This window comes from Lineus longissimus, chromosome 7 (assembly GCF_910592395.1).
Source record: "Lineus longissimus chromosome 7, tnLinLong1.2, whole genome shotgun sequence".
Lineage (NCBI taxonomy): Eukaryota > Metazoa > Nemertea > Pilidiophora > Heteronemertea > Lineidae > Lineus > Lineus longissimus.
In genome coordinates, this window is record NC_088314.1 from 11472653 (window position 1) to 11494012 (window position 21360).

General features: G+C 45.2%; 1 protein-coding gene across 1 annotated transcript in view; it reads left to right on the plus strand.

The window, feature by feature from the left end:
- LOC135490653 (carnitine O-palmitoyltransferase 2, mitochondrial-like) overlaps positions 1-21360 on the plus strand; it is a 221037-nt gene that overhangs the window by 151761 nt on the left and 47916 nt on the right. The window contains exons 11-12 of the mRNA XM_064775962.1: positions 1204-1400; positions 2537-2706. Coding sequence (XP_064632032.1) covers positions 1204-1400; positions 2537-2706 — 367 coding nt within the window. The remainder of the gene's footprint in view (positions 1-1203; positions 1401-2536; positions 2707-21360) is intronic.

Genomic DNA, 21360 nt, shown 5'->3' on the forward strand with positions numbered 1-21360 from the left:
GTGTTCTCTTGACCTTCAAACAGTAGTACAAAGCCGATATTTACTACTTTATAGTATACCCTCAGTCCTATGTTATTAGGTCATCCAGCTGAGCGCCAGGCCCTTGGGCCTCTTGTTATTCAAAGAAAGTCACGAAAGTGTAATGAGCAGATGAGTGCAGTCAGCCATGTCTTGCATGTCAGCAGAGTAACCTCAACAACTTCCGGTATGATCGATCAGAGCTCCGCAGGCGGGGTAGTTTAAGACGCCGCTACCTCATTATCACGCGTTGAAATTGGGCAGTTTTGCACCCAAATTAGTATAGATCGCCCTTAATGGAGGGTCTGGGATTATTGAAATGTTTACCAACGGTTACAAACAAGTTTTCGTGTCTTTGGGATTGTTTGTGTCCCTTCTGCCTTGTCTTAGTGACTGGCTCGTTTCAACAATATGACATGTATGAGGGCATAGATCACAATGTATTAAATAAACAAGATTAACCAAGTTACAAGAGATTTCCCTAATGGATTGATATTATAATTATGCGTGTATTACATACACGCACAACTATGGGGGGGGGGGGCGATTGTTAAGGTTCAACTTATTTTTTGTTGCAGTGTTAGTGCAAGTAATTGAACGCATTTTCTTTTGGCTAAGAATTAAGCACCGTTTATTTTATTTGCAAGTGAGTTTCCCTTTGGTTTTTTATAATTTTTGAGTTTGGGAGTAGGGAAAACTTATAGTGCAAACGATGTCTACAGTTGGTATTGAGACGAAAAGGGAAACTTACTCTTTTCCCCATCTCTTAACACTGGCATGGAACATGCATTGGTCGTCACACAACTCGGGATACGGTGTTATTCAGACTGGGGTGATGTCACTGATCATGTAAATGCCAATACATTTCATTCTGCTTTGAATGATCACGAGATTTGGGTGGGTCTTTGCCGCACGTGAATGAAGATACAAGGATATTGACAAGTTCGATGGATTAGGTGGAGGCACCGATACATGGATACGGGAGGGATTTTAGTAAGAAATGTTTCTGAGCATTTGATAGCTGCGGCATGTTTTATGCTGGGGGAAACTTACTCTTTTCCCCATCTCTTAACCCTGACATGGAACATGAATCTGTCGTCACACCACTCGGGATACGGTGATAACCAAAGTTATAGGTAAAAAAAAAGAGCTAAAATTATTAAATTGCAATGATTATGTTTCCAGATGGTATGACAAGTCCTTCAGTATGTTGATGAGTCCTGAAGGGACCATGGCCTTGAACTTCGAACATGCTTGGGGAGATGGTGTAGCAGTGCTCAGGTACATCAATGAAGTCTTCAAGGAAACTACCACCAAACCTGTGATCAACTCGGATACCAAGCCTGCCTCAATAGACTGCTCATCTTTAGTGAAGAAATTAGGTGAGGAGTGGAATTCACCATCACATCCGCATCATCAAAAATGAAACAAAGTGATCCATGTCTCAATGACATGAAAAATCAGGCAATCCCAAGGGAGTTTTTTTCTTTATCAGTAATCTGGATCAATCTGGTAACAGAAAACAACATAACTTCTTTCCCTTTTGGCTCACCGTAGGGGAGTCTATACAATACCACAGTGTCCAGTATCTGTCTTGTTGTCGTCATTGCCGTCGCCGTAGTCGTCTGTATCCTGTTCGAAAAACAGTGGCACATTTCTTAACCGCTAGGGCTACAAACTTGAAACTGTGTACACATGACCCCCCCCCCCCCCCAGCCCTGAATTTTGGTCCAATCTGAGCCTTGAAGCAGAGGGCAAAAAGTAAAACCTAAAAAGTGTGATATCTTTCTTATGAAATGTTTATGGTAGGTTCTCCTTAGAAAGATACATCCTATATCAAACAGGTTTTTGATTTGACCTACTTCTCAGGGTCACAGAGGTCAAGTGGGGTAAATTTACCGCTTAAGTGTAAGTATGGCACATTTCTTAACCACTTAATCTTTGAACTTGAAACTTGGTACACCTCAGCCCCTACATCTGATAACCTCAGACGGTGAATTTAAGTTTGATCTGAATCTCGACTTGGCCACCAGGGGGCAAAACTGAAAAGGTACAAAGTCCAATCTCTTGCTTATCAGTGACTTGTTTTCGATAATATTTTTATGGTTGGTACTTCAAGCAAGGATACATCACATATCGTAAGAATTCTTGATTTGATATACTTTTTATGGTCACAGAGGTCAAATTGCCAAATTGACAGTTAGTGTGAAACAGTGGCACGTTTCTTCACCGCTAAAGCTAATAACATATAACTTGGTACACATGACACTCTAGGTCAGATAACTGCCCACACCAAATTTCATTTCACTATGATGCTTGACTTGGCCATCAAGGCCAAAACTGAAAAGGTAAAAAGTGCATTATCTCGCTTCTTGTTGATTTGGCTACAATTAAATTTTTTGTCAAAATTTGCAGTTTTTGTAAAAAAAAAGCCATGGCTTTCGCCTTGACATCATTTTGAAATGCAGTAGCATTGCGACACAGGTTAACTAACTTTGGCTTCATCCATTTCTTACAGAATTCAAACTTGACGATGGCCTCAAACAGGCGATCAGCAATGCTAAAATCAAATTCCATGAAGCAGTTGGGCATCTGGATGTGGCTCATGTTGTGTATGAAAATTGTGGCAGGAATTTCCTGAAGAGTGAGCGTATTAGTCCTGATGCCTTCATGCAGCTAAGTTTCCAGGTCAGTCATCTTTCACTTTCTTATCTACCTTGCCTCCAGGAATTTTTATTGTGAATACTTCCAATGAGACTTTATTACATAATACCTGAATTTTTCTATTATGACTCCAGCTCTCTCTCGAGCTGGAGTCAGTTGTTGTTGCTCAGCCGAGTCTAAAGTTTCTCATACAATAACATTACCTCGGGAATACACTATAGTTCGGTTCAAGATGTTCAGAAATCTTGAAATCGGGCGGGCGGGCGTCTGCTACTTGGTTTCCGTCGATTTCTAGGAGAACGGCTTTGACAATCAATTCAATTTTTGGTATGTACATTGGGGGTGACTAGAGGAAGGTTCCTTTCGAAAACGGGCTAGTTCTGATTATCAATATGGCCACCAGGGCGGCGTGTTTGAAATTGGTTTCCGTCAATTTCAAGGAGAACCGTTCGTCCGATCAAATTCATTTTTGGTATATACGTTGGGGGTGACTAGAGGAAGGTTCCTTTTGTTAAAAAACGGCTTGTTTTGATTCTCAATATGGTCTCCAGGGCGGCGTGCTTGAAATTGGTTTCCGTCAATTTTGAGGAGGAACCGTTCATCCGATTAAATTCATTTTTGTTATGTACGTTGCGGGTGACTAGAGCGAGGTTCCTTTCGAAAACCGGATCGTTCTGATTATTAATATGGTCACCAGGGCAACGTGCTTGAAATCGGTTTCCGTCAATTTCGAGGAGAACCGTTCGTCCGATCAAATTCATTTTTAGCTCACCTCTTAGCAGAGGTGAGCTTATCCCATACCGTGGCGTCCGTCGTCCGTCGTCGTCGTCGTCGTCGTCGTCGTCGTCGTCGTCGACGTCGTCGTCGTCGTCGTCGTCGTCCGTCGTCCGTTAGCAGGGCACGTTTCGTAACTGTTAGAGCTATTGAGTTGAAACTTGGTACACATGTACCCTAATGTAATGACACCTGGGAGACCAAGTTTCGGTCCGATTCGTTTCATGGTTTGGCCACCAGGGGGCCAAACGTTAAAAGTGAAAATATGCAATATCTCCCTTAATAGTAGTCGGGAAATTTTGAAAAAAATATGGTAGGTACTTCTAGCAAAGGTGCATCATATATCCTCCGGGTTTTTGATTTGACCTCCTTTTCAAGGTCACAGAGGTCAAATGGTGTAAATTGGCCGTTAGGATGTAACGATGGCACGTTTCTAAACTGCAATGACTATTGATACCAAATTTGGTACACATTTACCCCTTAGTCAGGTGATCTCAGGGACCGAAGTTTGGTCCAATATGATTCACCACTTGACCACCAGGGGGCAAAATCCAAAAACCTTAAAAATGTGATTATTCCTTAACTTCTTGCCCGATTGCCACCAATTTGATATCATGGGTACATCTAACCACCATACAGTATATGTCACACAGGTTTTTAATTTGACCTTCTTGTCAAGGTCACAGAGGTCAAATGGCCTAAATTCGCCGTCAGGCCGTAACTATGGCACGTTTCTTAACTGCAATGACTATTGATCACAAATTAAGTACACATGTACCCCTTGGTCAGGTGATCTCAGGTACCGAAGTTTGGTGCGATCTGATTTGCCGTTTGGCCTCCAGGGAGGGGGCCAAATCCTAAATTCTTCAAAATGCCATTATTCCTAGTAATGACTTGCCCGATTGGCACCAATTTTATATCATAGGTACATCTAATTCTAACAACCATTCAATGTGTCACCCGGGTCTTCTTTGATTTGACCTACTTTTCAAGGTCACAGAGGTCGAATGTACTGTAAATTGGCCATTTTGGGGAAATTGTAATTGCTTGGACCTACATCAAACCTAACACTACATGACACAAGACCATGCTCTTTATCCATCTTTCCTCCACATGAGGTGAGCACAATGGCCCTGGCCATTTCATTTAACTCAGCTGACAAAGTCAGCAAAGCTGGTAATATTACTAAGGGAATGGTGTCTGTCCTTCCTTCCTTGTCACTTTTGGGCATTTTGTAACCGCAAGGCCTAGGCACTTCTTTGACGCTGCTAAATTAGGCGTAACCCAAGATGAACTCAGAAACCAAAAATCAGCGCGATCCGACCTATACTGAGCGAATGAGGTCATCGGGAAGTTTAAACTTCACTCCTTTATACCTCGGTCCACAGAAGAAATATTGTTTTCACATCTGGCAGAATATTTTTTGATAATTTTTCATTTTTACTTGTAATGGAATTAGTTTAGTTTTCACCGCCAGTTGGCACTACAGACACATTTAACTGAATTTTTGACGATTCAAACGCTCGGGCTATGACGTTGAGTTGCGCAGTTGTATTCTGCGCATGGAATTGGCCAGGGAACCAGGCTATATTTCAGCATACCCACTGTGAGTGTGACCAGTCTAAAGATGGAAGATTGATTTTGCAACACGGTAACCAATTTTCTGCTAAAAAGAAGTCAAGTAGGCAATATTATCACTAGTTCCTTCCAGTGGGTAGTCATAAGGCATAGGGACTACTTTCAGAAATAAGTTCTTGAAAAATTCGCCACAATTCTGTGAAAACGATATTAGAAGTGCACGCTCTGTTCGCGAATTATTTTGAGGTGGAGAATTCCCGCAGTATGTGCAGTGAATCGGCATGATTCTGTTTGCATTTTACTTTTTAGCTCAGCTGACGTAGTCAGCAGAGCTTGTAAAATGGTTCGATGTCAGCGAGTCAGGCGATCCGACCTATACTGAGCGAATGAGGTCATCGGGAAGTTTAAACTTCACTCTTTTATACCTCGGTCCACAGAAGAAATATTGTTTTCACACCTGGCCGAATATTTTTTGATAATTTTTCATTTTTACTTGTAATGGAATTAGTTTAGTTTTCACCGCCAGTTGGCACTACAGACACATTTAACTGAATTTTTGACGATTCAAACGCTCGGGCTATGACGTTGAGTTGCGCAGTTGTATTCTGCGCATGGAATTGGCCAGGGAACCAGGCTATATTTCAGCATACCCACTGTGAGTGTGACCAGTCTAAAGATGGAAGATTGATTTTGCAACACGGTAACCAATTTTCTGCTAAAAAGAAGTCAAGTAGGCAATATTATCACTAGTTCCTTCCAGTGGGTAGTCATAAGGCATAGGGACTACTTTCAGAAATAAGTTCTTGAAAAATTCGCCACAATTCTGTGAAAACGATATTAGAAGTGCACGCTCTGTTCGCGAATTATTAAGTGGAGAATTCCCGCAGTATGTGCAGTGAATCTGCATGATTCTGTTTGCATTTTACTTTTTAGCTCAGCTGACGTAGTCAGCAGAGCTTGTAAAATGGTTCGATGTCAGCGAGTCAGGCAGTCAATCAGTCAGTCAGTCCATCTGTAAACAATTGTGCGTGGTTTTTCCAACGCAGCATGCACATATCTCATTTTTGACAAAACGATCTATAATGGTGGTATCTATGTATATAAGAGAAGTCGGGACATAATTCCATCGATTTTCGGTACTTTGATACGTGAAGATCTTTATGAAGTCAATACATCAAGAAAATGGCGGCGATGATTTTGTAAGTGACAAATTTTCTTTTTTAAGCCTTTACGGAAATGTATTTTGGTACGAAACTTCACACGTTTATAGAAAAGATCAACGAGAATGTGTTCAAATGCCCTCATAACGATGAGTTCAACGGAATTTGGTCAAAACAACCTTCGAATGGAGTCAACTTTCTTTGCGAAATTGAAGCGACGACCTCATTTATTTATCGTAATTTATGCAGATCCGAGTCCAGCTGATGGGTGATGTTCTGATTTGTGTTCAAACTATTGGAAACTTCGGAAATTAGTTCTATTAGTTCTACTATTCTGCAGGAGTATATTATAGCCATTGATGTTGACAGCTAAAAGCACGAAAACTTTGTTATAACTCCAGCCGCGCTCCTCCCTCTGGGAGCTGGAGTCAGTATTGTTTTCGCTCAGGTTTCTCGTCAAATCACGTGACCTCTCCAACACTCGATAGTGCACTCTTTTTGTCCACGTTTTAGGCCAATCTTTGGCATGAACATGAAATCTAATAAGCGCAGTACTTAAATCAGATGTTTCTCTCGCCTTGAAAACATTCCTGGGTAAAATCCATAGAGATTAGCCGAGTTAATCTACTTTTTCCGTGCCTTAAATCTCTTCCGCTGAATTCTATAAATAGAAACTATTAACATCGCGGCAGTGTGGTTCCCATTGTGCGCCCTCCCACTTCACACCATGTCAGGAAGTTTTACGGAGAGGGAGGGCGTGCGGTAAGAAGAATGGCTAAAATGACGTCACGTTTTCCTGGCAATGCCTCTTGCCAGACCAGTCAAGCATTGGGAAAGCATCTTTAATTCAGACAACGTTAGAACTATAAAAACGAATATGTTAATTTGCAAAATTAAAAGCAGATTTCACCACTAACCAGTCAAATCGGAATACGACGGCGCAAAATGTTCTCGCTTTCCTCCTGCTAAAAAAACCTTGTTCCCGCACTCCTATTTTAATTTATGCCAAGGAATATGATATGATCTGTTTTCACTTCTTTGTAATTAAATGGCATTCATATAATGAGATCAATAGTAGTGTCCGTGTCAGATCCCATCGACCGTTTAACTAGTCTTCTCTCCCTGGCCCAGGTGCCTCACACGGACCTTCAGGTCCCCATACTCAAGACCAACTCTTACGATATCGCCCTCAAAACAACCCTTGAGTCATGAATTCACAAGTGCTCCTGTGAAATCTCAGTTCTAGTTTACTTATCAAACTTTATCGAGTGTTATCGAATCGAATTGATGTGTCGATCGTCGGGGCGGATTGATATGTGGTTAGGTTGTGCGTCCAAGGCGATCATGATCATGAAGATGCGTGTTGTGTTATCATAACCAGAAAATAAGTTGAAGTTATTATTAGTGATTCTTACATGAGTAAAAAGTAGACGTTTTAAGCAACACAATAATGTTACTCCTGGAACACACACGGGGTTGAACACAAAACTTACCAACACTTGTATGCGACTTATACGCTTTTATTGTAACTATTATCTCTGACAATTGCAATTAGACCGCCGGTCTTGACACGGGTCACAAAAACAATATCACACACCCAACTCACGACCGCTACTACGCCCAAGTACCACCCTTAAAGGGCCACTATACACAATCCTGCGGCGTGCGCTCACCACACTACCATAAAAAAACTGTCAATTCTCCTTACCACTCACAGAAGCCAAGCCATTGCTGTTAAGTTATGGGCTTACTGTATTTAGCGCAATATTACGCCTATTTAGCACAATATTACGCCTCGGGAGCAATCATTATTTTCTGACACTAAAAAATACAATGGAACAAGGGTAGATGTCAGTTATTGTATCATCTCATAGATGGCGCGCCTATTGATCTAGTATTATACACTAGTACACGTAGTAGTACATGGTGTGGTGGCGGTGACCTATAAGCTTGAATATCATGTCTGTTTTGCTTTGGGATAATAAAGATTACCTTAAAGAGACAATAATATTGTCTCTTTAAGGTAATCTTATTGTCTCTTTAAGGTAATCTTTATTATAGGCAGCAAGATAAAGTTACACAAAGTCGCCAAAAGGGTTCTCTCACATCTCACGCTTGTGTAAGGAATATATTTAGTGCTGAATCGGACATGGCCCAGCGCCCTCACTGTGCAAAAGTCGCCTGAAGATGGCCAAATTAGCACCTCTGCTCCTGCCTAGGCCTATAGTCCCCCTTTAATAAGCCCCAGGGGAGTAGGCATTTACTAATGGATTAGCCTTAGTGAGAAGAGGGTGGTGAGCGGAGAAGGCCAGTGATGGATAAAGAGGGGATGGGAACGGAAAGGGAATCAGGAAATAAGGATTGGTGGGGAGATAAGTGTAACAGAGGAAAAACATCAAAGTCCAACCGGGGATTGAACCCGGGACCTCTCGCTTATAAGGCCATCACTCTACCGACTGAGCTAAAGGGAATTTCCCCCTAGCCTGGGCTAGTAGGAATGATGCCACCACTACATACTCCCCTGTTCGGGAAAGTTGTGTCCTCACAACCGGGTTCTTCCGAGATACAAAGGGTTAATTCATGGTAATGATTAATTTGTCTCTTCGATAATGCTCCTTTATTGCATTAGATTTTCATCGCAATTCAATCTATTCAAGATATAGCCAATTTGAACCTGTCTGCGCCAAGGATAGATTGGTTCCCGATCGACTAGGGATACGCAGTAGAGCACAATGTCATGAAAAACGACCCTTTGTATTGTAAATTCCAATCACCTGCAGGACAGGTCAATTTCTCTCAATAAAATTAATTTTGTTGACTCCTGTAATCCCTACCTTATTAAAAAAAAAAGACAGTGGTGTTAGTCCCAAACTGGTAATTTCTATTTATTTTGACCTCTGTTAAATCAGGATACCTCCCAATTACAGACAGCATTTTGTATCCTTGTGCTGTACAACCCAGCCTGGACATACCACAGTTGTCCATGGAGAAGTCTCATCCTCTCTGACACTTCTTTTCTGTAAAGCTACCGATACAACATACTGAACTAGGGATATCTTCCGTTGCCTCCTGTAATATTTACATACCATGGCTGATTAGTTCAATCATATTTCATCCAGCTGGCAGCTCTGCATTGGAAATTTTAGTGGTATAACGTGTTCTCTTGACCTTCAAACAGTAGTATAAAGCCGATATTTACTACTTATGTTATTAGGTCATCCAGCTGAGCACCAGGCCCTTGGGCCTCTTGTTAGTACTACGATTCTTACATGAGAAAAAGTAGACATTCCAAGCAACACAATAATGTTATACATACCATGGCTGATTAGTTCAATCATATTTCATCCAGCTGGCAGCTCTGCATTGGAAATTTTAGTGGTATAACGTGTTCTCTTGACCTTCAAACAGTAGTATAAAGCCGATATTTACTACTTTATACCCTCAGTCCTATGTTATTAGGTCATCCAGCTGAGCGCCAGGCCCTTGGGCCTCTTGTTATTTCACATTTTGAACAATATTTATACTTATGAGTTTGAATGAGGTTAATGAATATATTTTTTACATTTTCGATTCTATCGTTGCCGTCTAACACAATAACGACACCAGGGATAGCCAAATATTGTTTCCTCATGGAGGTAGTGAACATAATTTAGGTATTCTAAACTAATAGACCTTTCTTTCGGTCCGGTCTGATTCTTCACCTGGCCACCAGGGGACTAAAACCAAAAACTTAAAAAATGCGATAACTCGTTTATTACTGATTTGTTTTTGCTGAAAAATTTATAGTGGGTACCCCTAGCAAGGATACATCACATATCGTACGGGTTTTTGATTTGACCTACTTGTCAAGGTCACACTAGGTCAAACTCGAAAATTTCGCCGATAGTGGCACGGTTTGTCTTTATTCGTCCTATAGTCTTTAAATTTGGTATGTAGACACCTGTTACGTAGCTCTACATGTTGACAAAAATCAGGTCGATGTGGCGTACTTTTCAAGGTCACAGAGGTCAAATGGTGTGAATTGGCCATTTGTGTGTAAATGTGGCACGTTTCTTAACCACTAAAGCTATGAACTTTAAACTTAGTACACATGACCCCCTAGGTCAGATGACCTGTGACACTGATTTTTGGTCCGGTCTGATTCTTAACTTGGCCACCAGGGGGCCAAAACCGAAAATTCGAATAGTGCCATATCTCGCTTATTACTGATTAGCTTTTGGTAAAAACTTTATGGTAGATACTCCTAGCAAGGATACATCACATATGATACGGGTTTTTGATTTGACGTACTGGTCAAGGTCACAGAGGTCAAATGACGTAAATTGGCCATTTGAGCGTAACTGTGGAACGTTTGTTAACCCCTAAGGCTATGAACTTGAGACTTTGTACAAAGGACCCCCTAGGTCAGCTGACCTCTGACCTTATTTCAGTCCAGTCTGATTCTCGTCTTGGCCACCAGGGGGCCAAAACTGAAAACCTAGAAAGTGTGATATCTCGCTTATTAGTAATTCGTTTTTAATAACATTTTTAGCTCAGCTGAAAAGCTGAGCTATTCATATGAGTAAATGGTAGAATGAGTGTCCGTCTGTCTGTCTGTCTGTCTGTCCGTTAAACAGGCACGTTTCAAAACTATGGCGGATAGGCGATAGATTTTCCCTCTGAGGCGTTGAGACCCTTCAGGACTCCTGAATAGACCAAATGTGGGTCCGGCAGGATGAGCGGTTTGGCCACTAGGTGGCACCGAGCGAAATTTTCCAAAAACTTTTCCAGCAGCTGATTTCTCAGTTGGGGATCATGAATCAAATCTAATTTTATAGAGCAAAGCTTTCTCTTTCATTATCAATAGGCGTAGTTCATGAATTTCTCACCAGGTGGTGTTACTGGCGCAATTTAGTGAGCACCCCCCAAGAAGAGCATTTTAAATTTCGCGCGAGTTATCCCACGTCCAATCACACATGCAGCGAACGTCACGTCTCGAGTCTGCGCAGTTCAGACGTAAGGAGACCATGCTATGGAATAGATCGCGTTCTGTCAATTCAGAGGTAAGTTCTCATTAAATTCACAATTTCATAGGCGATAATATTTGGCTGCTTGTGTTATTGCATGTTGATGACATTAGGGAAGGCTTGGATTGTTTAATTGGATGTGATTAATTTGAAATAGTTCGTCGACGATCGTTGAAAAACATCTGCGAAATGCAGCTTGGTTGGTCTGAGAAACGATGTCAAAGTCCGGCTTTAAATCATGGATTTCTCAACAAATAACTCTTGTCATATAGCAGAACTAATGTGAATAAACAAGACAATAATAAACATCGTTCTGATATCATCGGGTAAGGTTGCCAATGTACATAAACAGTGTAATTGAGGATCGACGCCAGCGATTTGAAATGTCAACAAACAATAAATGCGATATGATACACACTGACACTTGCACACTGTACATAGCACAATGCTTCAAACGGGGCCGATTCATCACTCTTACCACAATGTATTCCCAATCATATCAATGAACTTCCTTGATCATTCGGCCCTAGCGCCTTATCAGTTGTTGTTGGCCTTGTATTTGATATAAAACATGGCTAGCTTACCTATTCTATCAAAATTAAAATGTTATCTCCTTACCTATTCTATCAAAATTAAAATGTTATCTCCTCATCATGTTTTGCAGGACAGGAATGATCTGCAGCTGCATTTGAACATATTTGGTGACCACATCTCAAAGATGACCGAGAGAGAGGATCGAGCTATGACTTTGCACATCCCATCGACTTCGGTGTTCACCAGTGCAATCATCAGAAGAGCCAGGCAATTCTAGTATTCAAGTATTTCATTCTGTAATATATACTTACCTCAAAATTTACTAAATAAAGAAAACCGCATGTGGCAGTTGGTTAAAAAAATAAAGTCTATCTGTTTAAAGTTTTTACTTGCTATCATTATTATCAACATTTCAATGGTGGCATTCTGCTAAGGTTTGTTAAGAGTTTCACTTGACTTAAGCAGGGTGTACACTACTAAAATATTAGCAACATTTTACCAACATTTTACCAACATTTTTACAACAATTTTGCAACAAGCCCTTCAAGGCCCTGTGTTCACTAGCAACAAAATTGCAACAAATTAGCAACATTTTTACAACATGTTGGTAAATTGTTGCAAACTTTTTAGTGGGAACAAAGGGAAATAGGTATTTTGGAGGGAAAATGGATGATTCCAAGGAGAGAAGATGTGTTTTGAGTGCTTCTGCAGCAATTTTAGCTGTCATTGTTGAGAGACGGAAGAGGCGGCGAAATAACCAAAGAGAATATGGACCAGGCCCTGGATCAAAATGAGGGTGGATGATGGGGCATACCACTGCCTGTTAAGGCCGCGTATCCATAGGGTATGCCCTTGTGTAGTGTGGCGTTATGGCGTAACAGCCTTGTGACCTGGCACTATGCCCTGAGTCTCCATTGGATATTCCTTTTTGGTCATGTAGGCCTTTGTAGTCCTCATTTCGCAGCGGTCAATCGCGTTTATCCGCACGCTGTCATTATTTCAGAAGACAATTTCTTATGAATATTGAAAATGAAAATACAAGTAACTTGTATTTTCACTTGCAACATCAAATTGACATGTACATGTATATAAAACCTGACTTTTAAGCAACAAATTACAGGTTCGTGCTTGTTATGATAATCATCAGTTTCGGGGTCCCAGAGTAGTTCCCGTTGATGAACCTCTTGAATTAATTTCGCCTCAGACATTGCTTCCGTGTTGTTCACTCGCAAAAGAATGGACATGTTCAATCCCAATATGGGCCTATATTCCCAATCCACAGTGCATATATGCCCGCAATGTGACACGGCATAACCTATGGGAACGATCAATAACACCAACGAAGGTTCATTGTCCGTGTGGCGCGCCAGGCGGTAAAAAGGGAATGTTGTGCAGGGCACGGAACAGCCTATGGATACGCAGCCTAAAGGAGTTGCGGCTGACTGACAAGCCGTTACACAAAAACTTCTAGAAAAGGTTTCATCACCCTACGAAGCAAGACACTCACTTGAGAGTTGCTATACCTGCTTCTTGTTCAAGTCACATGAACTCCGGTAGATCACATGACGCAAATCCTATTTCTGATTGGCTGAAGAGTTTGCAACATTTTTACAACATGCAACAAAGAATTGCATTGCATTTAATTTGCAACAATTTTACAACATGTTGTAAGACGCGTTTTGCTCTGTACACACTACGCAACATTTTTGCAACATTTGTTGCAACTGGAAATGTAAAAATGTTGCTAATATTTTACTAGTGTACACAGGCCTTTAGGCAATAATAGAGTTGGGTAGAGCATTTTGTTAATGTTACCCTTTTAGTTAGGGAAACTGGTGCCTTCTGCATTAGGTGGACCCCACTTACTCATCTGTCAGACCGGCCTCACACGTCGGCAGTAGAGTTTAAGGGCCAGTCTGCGAGATTTACCCATTTCTACCCAGCCAAAAGCGGGTGATTGGGCTAGTCTCTCCATGTGATTCAATTCGCATGGATTCTTGTGTCCCGGTGCTGAAAGGATCCCTCCACAAGGGCAGACTACATCCGGTGGCACTGAAGTATGGAAGAAAGACAGAAGACGACCAATTTGCGAAAAGGATCATCATCATCATCATCATGGTAACAGCTGAGGATGAATCATGTTGCTGTGTGTAGAATTGATGGTCCAATATAGGTTAGGTTATCTGTTTGCGCACACATTGCAAGGGTGGAGCTTGCTTGAAGTAGATTGCGCCAGTCTACCGTAATTCACTGTTACACATCCAGAAGCTAATATCCTTAGGCTTTGAGTCCTTAGTTTAGTAGAGTTTGACGAGTAATGTAATATATACGAACAACGCAGCAACAACTCAGCTGAGCGCCAGGCCCTTGGGCCTCTTGTTATGGTAGGTTCTCCTAGCAAGGATACATCACATATCATGTGAGTTTTTGATTTGACCTGCTTTTCAAGGTCACAGAGGTCAAATGGCGTAAATTGGTTGTTTGATTGTAACTGTGGCACGTTTCTTAACTACTAAAGCTATGAACTTGAAATTTGTTACACATGACTCCCTACGTCATGTCACCTCGGACAGCAAATTTCGATCTGATCTGGTACTCAACTTGGCCACCAGGAGGCCAAAACTAAAATAGGTAAAAAGTGCAATATCTTGTTTATTAGTGACTTGTTTTTGATGATATTCTTATGGTACTTACTCCAAGCAATGATACATCACATGTCATACCGACTTTGGTTTGACCGATATACTATACATGTACAATGTTTCTTAACCTGGATGAATTCAAAAGCACCAAATATCTATACGGTGAGCACAATGGCCCCTGGCCGTTTCATTTAATTGATCCTGAGTTCTTCTGAATATTCTTTAGGATTACTGTACATAAGTTCCAACATATTTTTTCCATTATAATTTTTCCATTCATTTATAGGCCCTGGAATAACCTCTACATCATTAAATTCTTTCAAACTTTCAATTAACTTTGATTTTCCGGCAGAAATATTACCCTCAATTATTATTATCATTATTTTTCTAAATTTTGAATTTAAATTTTGTTCCATTTAAAATATATTTTTTTCTTAAATCGACACTTTATTCGATAATAGTGTTGGTACCACAGCCTCCGGAACAATCAGCACCACTTACGCAGGAAAAAACATTAAGTGAGGAAATAAAAACAGATAGTTTTTCTACCGATCATGAAAACATTAGATTTATTTTAGCCGCTGCGGCCGGTGGAGTTGTCAGTTTAATTTGTTATTTTAACTAATCTAAATGGATGATATTGGAGATAATGATATAGAAATGGGAAATCTTATTGGCTATGAATTAAGTGGTTCTGAACCTAATTCTGAAAACCCTGACGATGATCCAAATAGTCAATGCAACACCGGAGTTGGACAAAGAAATAATTGTCCCCCGGAGCCTCGGAGGGGGACTTGAAAATACCGGGCGTCCGATCGTGATTGCCGCTCGCCGCTCGCCGGTAGGATGATGTGTGAGAGTGCAAAGGTGTGTCGCGTTGAAGAATCGACCCGATGTGATTCTCCATTTGACCAATAGGGGGCCAAAACCCGAAAAACAAAAACTGTGACTACGCTTTAAATGATGAATAGAATTTCACCAAACTTTAAAGGGGCACCTGGAGTATAAATAGTGTGGGAGGGGATGATAGCATGCAAATGTCTGCCTGTTACTATCATGAAGAGAGCTCCTGGGCTTTTCACAATGTTTTTAAAAAATTCTTTGTCACTATCAAACACATTTGAATGAATTTGATATCAGACACTTATGAATAACATAGGAACATGATGTATTAAAATCAACCTGAGAAATCGTCTATGTTATGAGATTATGGAACTTTTTTACACAGCACTGTTGAAAAGCCTTGAAGTTGAATTTACCAGCTTGAATCTGATTGGTTATAGCCCTGGTGATGCATTATTTACAAACATTGAGCACATGGCTAATAATCATGAGTGAGCATGCAGGAAAGAACTAGATATGCTAGAGATCATGCATAATAAAGAGTTTCCTACCAAAGTGATTTTGGTCTGTTTTCTGTATCCTTTAGTCCATAAGTATATATCCTTATCCTACTGAATAATATATATTCTAATCCTACTGAATAATGTACATTGTATATGATACTAATAATCCAAGTCTATAACTATGTGATGTCACAATCCTACTGAATATTGTTTTGTTAAGATGTATCCATGTCTATGATAGGGTAGTCTACACAATTTTATGTCGTTCATACTCTACCCAGGTCAGACTTTTGCATGTGTACTCCATTCGGACACACCCGAGGAAGAAATAATCTATTTATAATAGAAATCTCTTAGCTAGTTCGCTTAGCTACACCTAGGCGGCGCCCCTATACAGCCTCTGCCTCGTTGTGAGCCGCCATAAACAGTACTTCTTCCTCGGCACACTCTTGCACATTGTTCCGAGATTTTCTACGTTGTTTTCGCCAAATTTTGGTCGATCCTACGTTCGAGAAGGACACCCCGGGACACCTTCGGGAAGCTTATTATCTCTAGGAGACGGGTGAGATCGTTCTTTTACCATCCTCCCTCGATTTCTGCTTTTGGAGCGTGCTTTTTCTGCCGTCTCCCAAGAAATTTTTTCTCCGTTTTCCCGGGCTGTTGGTCACATGACCGTTCGTTTTTATACTTTTGTGGTTTTTCTGTTAGAAATTTCGGCGCAATGACATCGTTATTGCCGTCCTTTCTTTCTTCTTTGGGTGTTCCACCCTTTGTTTTGGATCTCCTGCCCTTCAGGGCGGGTTTCCGAGGTCCGTTTACGGGTGTATCGGGGATTCATAGTCCCCAGCCCGGTTCTTCCCCGTGTCGGGGTGCGGGTAGTTCCGCCCCCATTGGGCCGGACCCTTTCGCCCCCGGGATGCCTTCCTCTTCTCCCGGCACCGCCGGCAAGAAGATAAAGAGGGTGAGGAGAGGGGCACGGCCCTCAAAGGGAAGGGGGTCTTTGACTTCCTCTCCCTCGCCCTCCTCACGGACCCCCGCTAAGCGGCGAGGTCCATGGGGCTCTGGGGGAGTTTCGACCCCTCCCGACCCCTCCCCCCAGGCCGGGCACCCCTCTTTTGGGGGTGTGCCCCCTGGGGAGGCCTTGGGTTTGAGTGTTGGTGACCCTGATTCAGGGACACTCCCCAGGGTTAGCCCTGCCCCCTTTCCAGGGGGCAGGGCTCCGGGTTGGACTCTGGACGTTTTACGTCCCGATCCCCCCGCCGACGCCCCCACCTGTCATGGGTTGGTGAGCACCGTCGCCCCCGGTGAGCCACCTGTTATTTCAGGTGTGCTCCCCCGTCCCCCTCCAGGGTTTGCGACGCGGTTGCGGCCGCTGCCCTTGCCGGCGGCTGCTGGCTCTGCCAGCGCCACGGTTGAGTCCACAGCCACTCCGGGGATCCGCCACCCCTTCGCTTTGGGGCGGGCTCGTCCGTCCGACCCTCACTCTGTGAGTCGGTCGTCTCTTCGGACGCCCCCTGGCGGGGCAAGACCGGTTTTCGCCTTCCCATCTTTGCCGCCGTTCACCGGACCCGGAGGTGTCCTGCCCGGTGTGGGCAGGGGGTCGGTGATCGACCACTATTCACGGGCGAGGGGCCCTGGTGCCCCCCCCCCCCCCCCGTTATGGGTGCCGTCAGACCGTCTATTTCCCCGGTCCTACCCCACCCTGCTCTGTCGGGTATGTCGGGGTTGACGGGTGTGGCTGCTGATCAGGCATGCCCCCCGCCCCTCCCCCCTCCCGTGTCTGCCTCACGGGAGTCCGATTTGAGCTCTGAGCCTCTGTCTCTTGCTTCTCACTGAGGAGCAACGGCAGTTGCTTAGGAGCCTGACGGACCGCATGGAGGCTTCCAACCTCCAAGACAGGTCCTCGGCTCGCCCGGCCGAGAGGCCGGTGGCTTTTGATTTGAGTCATCAACCAATGGACTGTGAGTTTAGCGACTCACAGTCTTTTTCGGCCTCTCAGGCTGACCCCCCCTCTGGGGGTGAGGACTCCACATTGTCACGGGTATGCGCGACTTGCGCGCTCTTGTTCGGCAATTTGTGCCGCAAGACACATGTCCTCTCCCGACGGTCAACCCCGCCCTCGGTAAGGTCCGTTCGACTTGTTCGGCGACGCCTCCGAGCAGGAGTCGGATGCGGTCCCTGACCGGGCTTTCCAAGAATTGCCCGCGTCTCCGGCCCTGATTAGAGCCTCCACATGGTTGGATACAGCTCTCAGGGATACAGCACCTTCTTGTGGGGGTCACCAGCGCGCCTTGGTCTCGACGCTCCCGTCTACGGGACCGGGTGCCTGGACTTAGGCTGGGAAGCGATTCACGACCGCTTCCCCTCCAAGCCTGTCCTATAGACCCGATTATTATCGGCCTGACACCATGGGTGCTCAGGCACAGTCTGATCGCCTGATGGAGTCAGTCTCGACTCCCCAGGCCGCCCCCCGTCCGCGTTCCTATTCACAGGCCGCGGGCAGGGAAGAACAGGTCGGGTCTCGACGCCCCCGAGGTTCGTCAGCTCCTCGTGGGCCCTCGTCCTCGCGTGGCTCCTCCTCCTTTCGTCCCCAAGGGCAGGCAGAAGCTGCGGCTCCCTCTCGCCGCTCCAATAAGCGCCACCGCTCCTCAGGCAGGGGCGGGGGCGGCGGCAGCCCAAGCGTCCCTTCCAAGAGAAGGGTCGCGGGGGCAAGCGCAAGTGAATCTTTAGTCCTTCCTCCTGCGCCTCCAGGTGGCGCCCCCACAGTTGGCGTCGTGGGTGGCAGACTGCGACACTTCGCAGATTTTTGGGACCGGTGGTGTCAAAGACTCCCCCGTGCCGGATATGCTCCGACACGGTGTCCGGTTGGACTTTTCCCGTCCCCCCCCTATGGCGTCGACTCCCACCCCGGTGTCCCCGCCAGTAGACCCCGTCAGGGCGCTTGCCCCTCGATCGGAGGTCCTGTCTCTTCTCAAGAAGCAGGCAGTGAGGCTGGTGGACAACCATTCCTCCCCGGGCTTTTACAGCCACGTCTTCTTGGTCCCCAAGAAGTCGGGGAAGTGGAGACTGGTCATCGACCTGTCCACCTTGAATCGGTTCCTCCGGGTCCCCAGCTTCAAGATGGAGACAACCAGGTCAGTAGCGGTCGTGGTGCAGCCCAACGATTGGGCTATCTCTCTGGACCTTCAGGACGCGTATTTACACGTCCCGGTCCATCCAGAGTTTCAGCCCTTCCTTCGTTTTTTCTTCGAAGGAAAGGTTTATCAGTTTCAGGCCCTTCCTTTTGGCCTGGCTTCTGCTCCGCTGATTTTCACAACAGTTGTCAAGGTGTTTGCCGCGCCTTTTCACGCCATGGGCTTAAAGCTCCATTGCTATCTCGACGACTGGCTGCTACGGCACCAGGCTCATCGCCGTCTGGGAAAGCAGGCAAAGTTTCTGCTCGTCACAACCGGACAGGCAGGGTGGTTGATAAATTGGGACAAATCCGAGCTGGACGCAGCTCAGGATTATGTCTTCGTGGGGGTGCGATTTCGCACACGAGAGGGCCTGATGTCCCCCCCTCCGGACTGAATTCGCAAGATTCGGTCCTTGGTCGGGATTTTTCGCCGTCAGGGCAGCGCCACAGCCCGACAGTTTCTGTCGCTGCTGGGGCTGCTCAATTCGGCAGCGGACCAGGTTCCTTTCGGCCGCCTGTATATGCGCCCACTCAAGCTCCTACTGCTGTCGAGTTGGCGTCCATTCACCGACTCCCTCGACCAGCGGATATTTATCCCGCGGTCTCTCCTGGGGGAGGTGTGGAGTTTCTGGGGTTCGGAGACGGAGCTCCTCTGCGGAGTGCAGCTCAGCCCTCCGTCGCCCCAGATGTCCCTGTTCACGGACGCCTCCCTTTATGGTTGGGGCGCCCATTGGAACAAAGGGGATCTGACCACCAAGGGCACGTGGTCAGAGGATGCGCGTCTCTCGATCAATATCCTCGAGATGAAGGCTGTCATCCTGGCCGTGAGGGCCTTCACGTCTCTTCTGAGGGGTCACAGGGTTTCTCTTTTCTCCGACAATTCGACGGTGGTCGCTTATATTCGGAGACAGGGGGGGACGAGTTCCGACACATTGTGCCGTCTCACTTGGGAGCTCCTGCAGCTTTGTCGCTGCTTGGATATCCAGCTCCTCCCCCGTCACATCCCCGGCAAGAGAAATATCTTGGCCGACGCCCTTTCCAGGTCGGATCGTCTGGTCCAGACAGAGTGGACCCTACATCGCGAGGTGGCCTCTAATCTGGGGGCCCTGTGGGATGCTCCGGTCGTGGACTTGTTTGCGACTCGGTTGAACAAGAGGTTCCCCCTGTACTACTCACCCCTCCCGGACGGGGAGGCCTTGGGAGTGGACAGCCTGTCGGCCTCCTGGGACGGCCTCAATGCTTATGCATACCCGCCAACCCCTCTGTTGCTACCGGTACTCAACAAGGTGGCCAGTTCACGGGTCAGACTTTGTCTGATAGCACCGTGCTGGCCGAACCAGGCCTGGTTCCCGGTTCTGCTGGAGCTGCTGACGGATCACCCCCGCCGCCTGCCCGCGTTGGACCGTCTTCTTTATCACCCGATCGGCCGGGTCTATCATCAAGACCCTTCTTTTTACAGGCTTCACGCCTGGAGACTGTCGGGTATTTCCTCTGAGAGAGGCTTTTCGGAAGACGTTATCCGTAAAGTCGCCCAACCTCAGAGACAGTCTACCCTTGATTCATACGATAGCAAGTGGGCTGTCTTTCGAGACTGGTGTCGAGAGCACGGAGTTTCTCCGGTCGCTCCCTCTCTTCCCAACTTCCTCGACTTTTTGAATTTTCTATTCTCGGTCCGGAATTTTTCGGTTCAGGGAGTGAAAGGTTATCGCTCCGCCGTTTCGGTCACCTCAAAGCTGACTGAATCGTGGCAACCGTCTTGGGATGACGCTGTTTCATCGTTGCTTCGCAATATGTCTTTGGAGCGTCCATGCATCAGGCAGATTTTAAACATCTGACCTTTAAGACCGTTTTCCTGGTGGCTTTGGCCACGGCACAGCGGTGGTCTGAGCTCCATGCTTTAGCCTTTGATAAATTGGCTTTCACTGAGAGGGGCGCGGTCCTAGAATTTGTCCCAGGCTTTCTGGCTAAAAACCAGGCGCCGCACACCTCCAGGCGCCCGGTTTTTATCCCCTCGTGATCCGCTACGGTCTCTAGAGACCTCCCGGACAGAACTCTCTGTCCTGTTCGGGCATTGAAGTTCTATTCTAATAAGGAGCCTGCTGTTCGCCTAGGCAGGAAGCGCCTCTTTTTGTCTTATAGAGAGGGGTTTTCTAGGGAGAGAGCTGCAGCCACGGTCGCCAGATGGTTAGTTGCCACCATCCGGATGGCTTATTCTATGACACTCGGTTCTCCAGAGCTTTGTCGCCTAGGCGCCATTACGGCCCACGAGATTCAGGCCATTTCTACTTCGTGGGCCGAGTATAAGGGAGTGGCGCTGAACGAGGTTTTAGATGCGGCTACGTGGAGTTCTCACTCTACATTCTCCCAGTATTATATGCGCGATTGTTCCAGGTTAACAGACGGTATGCTGTCTCTTGGTCCAGTTGTCGCTGCTCAGCACGTGGTCTAGGTGTTTCCCTGCCT